We start from the raw sequence: 9,228 nt of genomic DNA on the forward strand, positions 1-9,228 counted from the left end.
TGTCCTGGATGTTCCCTGCCCTTGCCTCATCCCTGCTGGGATTTGTTTTCCATCTCACCCTGCAACACTTGAAACCATCAAGTGATGAATGAACAGGCCCTGTGTATCACATACTGTATATACTAGACATAATAAATGCATTCCTGGCCTGCATTAGCCATTTGCTGGTGATTAGTCGTCAATGAAAAGTGTTTAATGAAGCATTAATGTCAAGTTATGAAACAGAAACTAAAGCTGAGTCCAAAGTTTCCTGCAGAGATTGAAAAGATGACACAGTTTCCATAGTGACTGGCTGAGTTTTTGTGTGTGTGTGTGCGCGCGCTTGTGTTGTGTCAATGATTCTGAGGGTATCTGGTATCACCCTGTTTTTTTTGTTTGTTTTTTATTACATTTGTCAAGGCTCAGCAAAACAACTGTTTTCTGCTTTTCTGGCTACATCTGCTGCTGCTGCTGGTGGTGGTGGTGGTGCGTTTGGGGGGGGGGGGGGGGGGGGAGTGCTAAAGCTGCTAAAATACTCCTTGGAGGGTCCTACTGTACTGCCATCTTCTGTAGTTCTTTTTTTTATAACTTCTACTGCATCTTGCCATCATTGTTTTTACACTTTTATTATTATTATTATTAATTAATCTTGGTGCAAAGGCTCTGGATTGTGCATTGATTTATGCATAAAATAATATTGTTCACATGAAAAGTGGTTTTTGCTTTGGTCAGCACTTTCCCTGGTGCAGGTGTGTGAAATGTCTGCCTGCAAGATGAAGAAGTAGTTCAGACAGAGCTGTGGAGTTGAAGAAAATCAAGGTTTTAGACAATTAGCCTAGACGTTGCACTTGCTTGCTAACAGCAAAATGAAGCAATTTTTTAGGTAATGCAAGCAGTTGTTTGGACTGACCTAAGTTTGCTTAAAGAAATTTGAGTCCTTTATTGAGTTGTAACTGAATAAACAACATTACATTTTTTAACATAGAAGTTTTGGATTAAAAAAAGAAATCATCAACTTTTTATTTTGTTCAGCGAATATTTTGTCCACAGAAAAAGAAGAAAAAGAATGTTTATTTTGTTCAGCGGACATTTTGTCCACAGAAAAGGTAGAAAAAGAAATGGAATGTTTTTTTTTACAAAGTATCACAATAGACCAGGTTAGTAAATAAACACATAATCGACTGTGGTTGACGTCACACTTTTATTCACTGTGATAAAGCAGCAGCAGCAGCAGCAGCAGTAACTGTACGCTTGAACTCTGAGCAGCTGTAGGTTAACAGTGTCCTCTTTTCTACACTTAACTTTCTTTATGACATTGAACTATATAAACAGGATGTGTGGGATTTGGAGCCACTGCACTGAGAGACACAAGAACATGTTCATACCGTATATACTCACATTTACCGTGATACAGTTTCACCCTTATACATTAAAATGAGAATTTATCCAACATGAGCAAAAAGGAAATACCGTACATTCCCTCCATCAGAGCAGCTGTTTCACCCTAATCACAGAAAACAGTCAAATGTGGGAGCATCAAACTTTGTCTTCATTTAAATTAGGGCATCTATATTTAGCAGCCAGGGTGTCAGATCAGGCAGGGTTTTGGGACATCAGGGCAATCAGGAGGGTTGGCTGTGGATCAGTCAATGCTGTAGTTTGTCTCCGTCTTCTTGGACAAATAACCTGCCCCCAAAGTTGCCTTATGTACTGAGCCTAAGTGGGTTCTGGGGTCTAGTCTTGGTCTGAAGCCCTGAAAATGTGATTAATAAAACAGGAGGATGTGCTACCAACACCAGTGCTACAGCCCATGAGCAAGTCAGGCACTGAATTAAAAAATAACACTTGCCTTCAAAAAAAATTCAAAATCTAAAATGAAAAAAATAAGCCTGAAAATTGCGTTTATAGTCTAAATTTTATTGATATGATATAAACAAGAGTGGTACATATTGTTATAATAGAAAACCAGACCAGATCATACAAACCGTAGGCGCCAGCATAGGGGAGAGAAAAAAGGGTCAAAGGGTGAAATCGGAGAGAAGGAGTAGATAAAAAAAAAACAACAAAAAAACATATTGGACTATGGGAGTTCCCCCTGCGGTCTTGGCCAACTGCGGCATAATTTAAGGAGTAGCAACCTGACAAACCAGGAAAACCAACTCCATCTCAGTTAAACCTGGAAGAATCCTGCTCTTTTATGGCAGTGATCATCAACTGGTGGCTCGGGGGTCCAGTCCAGCCCGGAATTGGATTCCAGAATAAACATTAAAATAATAAAGTTAGACAAAAATGTAATTTATTTGGCCCTCTGACAAATATAGTTGCCGTCATTGTCTAACTTCAGCCTGTAATTGCTCAACGGCTCAATGTGAAACTTCAGGTGAGCGTGGCTGTGGTCTGCTTCACACCGCTCTGAAGTGTTGTTAACTGCCGCTCTGTAATTGCCACTCAGGCTTTGTGAGCTGGATGAGACGGCAGCAGGACACTGCAGAGCGTAAATGACTCCCAATAACTCAGATTCACAAGTGGATAATGGCCCAGAGTGAGGAACGCTTTACATCTGAGCAGCAGAACAACCCTTTTTTTTTTCCCCGGAGCTTGGACCAAGTCGGAACAATGAAAGACACTTACAGAAGTCGGAATTCTTTAAGGGTCACATAATGAGAGAGTGATTAGTGACCTTACCTTATAGGAAGATTTAGAAATCCTCCATTTTATAATGAGGTATTTAAGAATCAGGTATTGTAGGTAATAGTAAGATATTTTAGGATCAGACTGACTGTACACACACATGGTTGTGATGTGGAATTGCAGACCAATAACCTGAAGGAAAATGTTTGTGTCAATATTTTCATTTCTTCCAAACCTGTGTGAGACTGATGTTATTTTCGACCAAACTCGTGCGTTGCTAAAGATGGACTTTGATGCCTTTTCCACCCTGCGGATATCTCTCCCTCTCTTTATATTCCACCTCTGCCTCTTCAGGGAGGTCAGAGTTCAAGCTGAGATGCGAAACAGCGTCGTCTTCTCTATAGAAGGAAGGAAATGTTTGCCTGAGCAGCTTTATATCTGGGTGTTCTGGCTGTATGGTCGGCGCTGAGGACTAGAGACTGACGAGAAAAATTCTCACCCTCTGATAAAAAAAAAAAAAAGTTGGTGACCCTGGGTATAAAATATTTTGTTGCGATGCATTGGCATGCAGTTGTTGTTTTTTAAATACATTTCTTGTTCACATTAAAGTTCTGTTAGAATGATATTTGTATTCTACACCAATAGGTGGTGACGTGAGCTCAGAATGATATTTCTATGCTACACCAATAGGTGGTGACGTGAGCTCCTGTCTGTACCTTTTAATCTACGTTAAATACACACATCTTTTGATGATCTGGATTCATCTACGGGTTCTCAGATGTGTCACAGCCGAGGTTCATTATTTCGGTGCCTGTTGTGTTTGTCAGTCGTTCTCTCTCTCTGCATCTGCTGCTAAATTGTTAGCGCCCGTCTTCCTTCATATTCCAGTGGTCTACATGTGATTCCCCCACCGTTATCTTCAGCTGACATCACATGTTCACCATCACCGTTTTGGTGTCGGGGGGGTGAAACGGTTTAGACGCCGTTTTTCCTGGAAGTCTCTCTCTTCAACGTGCGTCTCTCACTCACATTCAGCTCTGTGGTTTTTTTTACTGTGTGATTTCCCGACAGCTTGACTCATGGTTCTGACTCATTAGCTTCCTCCACTGCTACAATGAGCCTCATCAATCCTAACCCCCAGCACACAAGAGTTCTCTCTCTCTCTCTCTCTCTCTCTCTACCTGGCCATTACTGCTCCATTTGCTGCTCGACAAAAAGCCAGAAAAACAGTGTGACTGTGCAGAGTGCGGGGACATAATGGCAAAAGCAAAGATTCTAAAATCGACTCTGACACCGTTTCCTTTGATTTACGTCCCCACGTTGACATTTAGCATTGTTACAAAATTGTTCTAAGTTGGCTGTAGTGCAGTTTTGCACTGATTCGGGGGAATTATAAAACAACATTCCAGTGGACAGAGGCGGACAGAGTGCTACATTATGTTTCGACTTTTCTCTCCGTTTGATTTTTGATTGGCTGACGTATCCAAGGTCTCGGTCTCCTGACGATGACGCAAAGACCGGGGCTACGAAAGTTTTTGTTTGTTGTTACAGTATTTTCTCTGAGCTGTTGGACTTGAAATCAACAGACTGTGTGAATTATGTATTTAGCGCGAGGCTGACATTAAACCCAGTGTATAAACCACCGTGGGCCAGAAACCTGTGAGTCGGCTCAGGGAACACCATGAGTCTGCTGCAACATTAGCCCTGCTTTACTTTCCAAAAAAAAAACCCTACTTCTTAGCAGCAATAATAGTATTCAGTCTCAAATACTCGTACTCATACTGTACACTCGTAGTCAGAACGACACTTTAAGAACTTTAGTTTACTGCTAATAATGTGTTTCCTTTGACAGATGGTCCAAAAGTCACTGCCTGCAAAGTTAATGAGATCTATAACTGTATAAAATGGGAAAGACACCGATGGGGATTTGGAGGTGTGTGTGTGTGTGTGTGCGCGTGTGTGTGTGTGTGACTCCTGCAGAGACTAATGCAATGACCCCTTTTTTTGCCATGCCAGTCACCCTGGTTATACCACACATACGAAGCCATCTCTCTTTTCACACCATCTCTCTTTCACTCTCGCTCTCTTTCTCACACACACACACACACACGGACAGATTTATTAAAAAAAAAAAAAAACTAGGTTATCGTAGTTATTTCTGTTGCAGGGAGCTTACGCTTACAAGGCAAGAAGAATCTGCTTCAAATCACCGCAGGACAAACACCATCACACCGACAGCGACCAGAGAAAGTACAACCAGACGATGTGAAAACTCAAAGGTGGGACATTTTGCTCCGTTACAAATGCCACCGCGTGAATACACGGTGTACTGCATTTTAAACACAGGCCATGCTTGAAGGTAAAGGTCAAACTTTTCCTTGAGCTGAATTTATTTAAGAAAAAAACGGTAGACTTCAAAGTTAGTCCAACAAAGAAACTTAAACTGACTTGGACCAAAGCCTGCCCCCACCTGGAACATGTATATATTACTCATCACCCTCTGAGCCGCCTTGCTCTAGTGCATTGTGGGAGGACCAGGGTGGGCGGCTGTGCACCAGAAGAAGGAAAACTGCAGTACTTTTAGCCTGCATGTAACATATCTACATAATGTCTCCTCACATTCCTTCACACCAAGTGGCCTCTGATTTACCACCGTCTGTGTGTGTGTGTGTGTCTGTGTGTGTGTGTGTGTGTGTGTGTGTGTACACACTTCAAAACTAATCAGAAAAGTCACTGTGGTGGAACCCAGACATCTTGTTTATCCTAGAAGATTTACACACACTCACCTTCAGAACCTAACACACACAGGTAGAGGGAGAGGGAGAGAGAGAGAGGGGAGAGACAGATAGAGAAGGAGGGGGCGGGAGGGGGGTGAGGAGGGGGTGAAGGTCTTGTCCATGTCCCAGGTGCAGAGAAATCTGTGAAGCAGCATGTGTCTTGTCCCAGTTCCTCTACAGTACCGCTGTGCCTTTGTATATAGATATATATATGTGTGTGTGTGTATGTGTGTGTGTGTGTGTGTGATTGCGTATTGCGACAAGACTGACCCATTTGGATGGTAATCCACGCACTCAAACCAACGCACTCCTTTCACTCAGCTTCCTGACGAGGCTCCCGTAGCAGTAGTGCTGAGGTCAAAGGGTAAATGATTTTTTTCTTCTTCTTTTTACCCTAAAGACAGATCTATTACTGTCAAGACTTCACTGAAAAGTACAACTCAGTGACATATAGTTATATATATTTATATATATATATATATATTTATCTACATTTCCAAGGCAGCGTGGAGGTCAGTCAGTCAGGCGACTCATAATGAGAAGATGACACGGTGTGTTCTCCACCTTTGAGTCAAGTCATTTTAGAAGCTGTGCACGTCTAAATAACCAGTGTGTGTGTGTGTCTCTCTCTCACTCTCTCTCTCTCTCCATCTCTGTTTGTGTGTTTGTGTGTTTGTGTGGGGAGGCAGAAGAAGGAGAAAGCAGGGGCAGACGGGAGGAGAGTGAGGCAAAGAGAGAAGAAACAGCACAGTGAGGGAGGCAGATGGAGAGAGAGAGAGAGAGAGAGAGAGGCAGTTGAAGTGAAGCTCTTGAGATGTTTCTTCTTCTTCTAAAAACCACATCGTCCACCAAAACAATCAGCAGCAGCAGCAGCAGTTTGGATCTTACACGCAGGGGACGGGGCTTTTGCGGGGGGTAAAAAGTGAGTGCGTGTGCGTCCGTGCGTGCGTGTGCGTGTGTGCATGTGGCAGACACACTGCGGGAGCAGCAGCAGCAGCAGCAGAGAGACTGTTCCACAACTTCCCTCCTCCGTGCGCCGCTCTCTGCCCTCGGCGTCGCTGCCGTCTTTCCTGCTGCTTTTTTTTTCTCCCCGGGACACAGGGTCTGCTGTGGTGAGATGTGAAGAGGCTGAAGTATGGCATGCAAACATGCTCTCTACCAAAAAGAAGGCGATGGAGACAGCCATGTGTCCTGCACGGATTCGCTCCCTGTTCTACTTTTTCTGTCTGCTCACCTGGTGAGTCCGCCCCGTTTCTCTGTCCATGGTGCTGAAAGAAAAAGAAAAAGAAAGAAAAAAATCCGCCGCTTGGATCATGTTAGGTTTCTGTCGTTGGTTTCTTTCTTTTGTCAGGTTTCTGTCGTTGGTTTCTTTCTTTTTTTATCACCTAGGATTTTTTGGGAGGGTTCCTGAATATGTTATGTCTCCGTTTCTAGTGTAAAGGACATTTCTGGACAGACAAGGAAGGATGAAAAGCTCTACCCGGAGAATTTCACTCGCATTTTAGACCGACTTCTGGACGGATACGACAACAGGCTGCGACCTGGATTCGGAGGTAAATGAGAGTGAAGTGAAATTGGTTTTTGGGCTCGACGTCCTTCAAAACTTTTTCCAAACTTAAATTAAACTTTCTTTAACAAATCCAATCCCACCCTCACGTGTACATCGTGACTCACGTCTTCACCAAACTATAAGCTAAATGTAGCAGTCATATCTGGATGTTGACATGTGTGCATGTTAAAGTGCTAATGTTTCACAGTGAGTCAGACTTGATCCTCTAAGCCAGTCGGTTTCCTCTCTCTGAGCTTTTACGAAGGAAGTTACATAACCGTGTGCATGTTTATGTTGCGGCGCTTCAAAATGTACAGAGCAAGTGTTAAAAGCGCGGATTTGGCCTTTTTTTTTTTCCTCGTCTCTGAAACAACCAGGCAGAATCAGCCGCTTGGTTTTAAAAAAAATATATTCCTGTGTATTTTCTCACTGTTTCTGAATGGTTGCGTCACATTCGGGGTTTTGAAGTTGGAATATCAAGAGCTATTTAGAAAAATCCCCAAACTATATCTCTCTTTTTTTTTTTCTTGTCCAAAACAGCAATAAAGGCTTGTATCGGTAATGGTATCAGCAATAATAGGCTCCTCACTTGGCAGGTCAGCTGAAAAAAATGGATATTGAGAGTGGATATAACAAGTGCATCCAGCAGGGGATTCAGATTGCGGGCAGGGATTGGATCATAGCTCATCATTTGTATGGAATATTATTAGAAAAATTGTTAGTCAGGTAAAAAAAATGTCTGCTTAGGACCAGTGAAAATCACATTTATCATGTTATTAAGTCAGATTGGTTAAGGGCTCGGTGTGGACACGACATAACAGCTGTATGTGATGAGAAATCCAAAAATGATTTTTTTTTTAGAGCTAAGGACCGTGTTCAGCAGTTCTATGACAGACTTCCTGTTGACCTTTCGACCTTTTGTGGAAACACTCGTTAGTTAATCGTTAGTTGACCCAGTTGCTGCTGATTAAAATGATCAGACTGAGGCTCAACCATGGAGGAAGGAGCCATACGTTAGAGAACACATGAGGGTCTGGGGTCAGCGGAGGTCACGTGACCTCTTCTCTCTTTCATGAAAATGAACACAGTTATAATCCATAAGTGGAAAAACTTTGGGTTGTAAATTTTTGAAAAAAAAGTCTGATTTCATCTACAATGGAACTAACAGAACATTTGTTTTTTGTTTTGTTTTTTAGGTCCTGTGACGGAGGTCAAGACGGATATTTATGTGACAAGTTTTGGGCCTGTTTCAGATGTTGAAATGGTATGTGGCCCATATGGGTCCCCATGTAGTTACCCAATTAGTCAGGGAGTCAGAAAGTTCAAACTAAACATGTCTATTTCTATATATTTCTATATTTTTATGTTTATGTTTTTTTTGGATTTTGGAACAGAGCAAAAAATGAGGGGACATCCAATACTAACTTTTTTGTCGATATATAAATATTCTCCAAACATGATTAATAAATGTCTCAGGAACAAGCGATTTCAGCAAAAAAATTATAATGATTCTTACTGACATTACATAATTACGCTAATATCTATATAATATTTATTAATAATACCATCAGTCAGCTGATATTATCGGACATCCCTAAAAAAATCACATCTCATTTAACAAATTGAAATGTTTTTTACACCTGTCTTAGAACTTTTTGAACAGGTTACAAAATACAATAAGTCGTTTTCTGACGTTTACGTTTTTTTTTTTCCCCCTTTTCAACAGGAGTACACCATGGACGTGTTCTTTCGGCAGACGTGGGTGGACAGAAGACTGATGTACGAGGGTCCGGTGGAGATCTTGAGGTTGAACAACTTGATGGTGACGAAGGTGTGGACTCCAGACACGTTCTTCAGGAACGGAAAGAGATCGGTGGCTCACAACATGACGGCTCCCAACAAGCTTTTCCGCATCATGAAAAACGGCACAATTCTCTACACCATGAGGTACGCACTTCATTAAACCCAATGTAGTTCATACCGTTACAGCTAAAGTGTTCAGTGGTTATTCAGAACAAAATATTTGACCTCGCCATTAGCAGGAATTTTCCTTCAAAAAGAGCGTTTTGGACTTCATTTGCTTTGACCGCTGTGTGTTTTGTTTTCTGAGGTCAGGAAATGGACTCTGCACAAAAGTGACTTTGCTGAGATTGTGCTCATTAAAAAGAGAAGCAGCAGAAGAGAGCAGACAGAGCTTGTTTCATTTAAAGCAGTCGGGCACATTTCCTGTGGAACTGGAGCCAGGTTCACAGTGTAAACAGTGAGGAGGCAGTGCCGCAGCGGCAGCAGCCC

The 9,228-nt window shown here is 42.2% G+C and overlaps 1 protein-coding gene across 1 annotated transcript in view; it reads left to right on the forward strand.

Annotated features, from left to right (window-relative positions):
* Positions 1 to 6,150: 6,150 nt before the first annotated feature.
* Positions 6,151 to 9,228, forward strand: part of LOC103391138 (gamma-aminobutyric acid receptor subunit alpha-4-like) — a 5,415-nt gene continuing 2,337 nt past the window's right edge. The window contains exons 1-4 of the mRNA XM_008327288.3: positions 6,151 to 6,624; positions 6,822 to 6,940; positions 8,133 to 8,200; positions 8,663 to 8,883. Coding sequence (XP_008325510.2) covers positions 6,350 to 6,624; positions 6,822 to 6,940; positions 8,133 to 8,200; positions 8,663 to 8,883 — 683 coding nt within the window. The 5' untranslated portion in view covers positions 6,151 to 6,349. The remainder of the gene's footprint in view (positions 6,625 to 6,821; positions 6,941 to 8,132; positions 8,201 to 8,662; positions 8,884 to 9,228) is intronic.

Source organism: Cynoglossus semilaevis, chromosome 15 (genome assembly GCF_000523025.1).
Source record: "Cynoglossus semilaevis isolate Cse_v1.0 chromosome 15, Cse_v1.0, whole genome shotgun sequence".
In the NCBI taxonomy this organism is placed as follows: Eukaryota; Metazoa; Chordata; class Actinopteri; order Pleuronectiformes; family Cynoglossidae; genus Cynoglossus; species Cynoglossus semilaevis.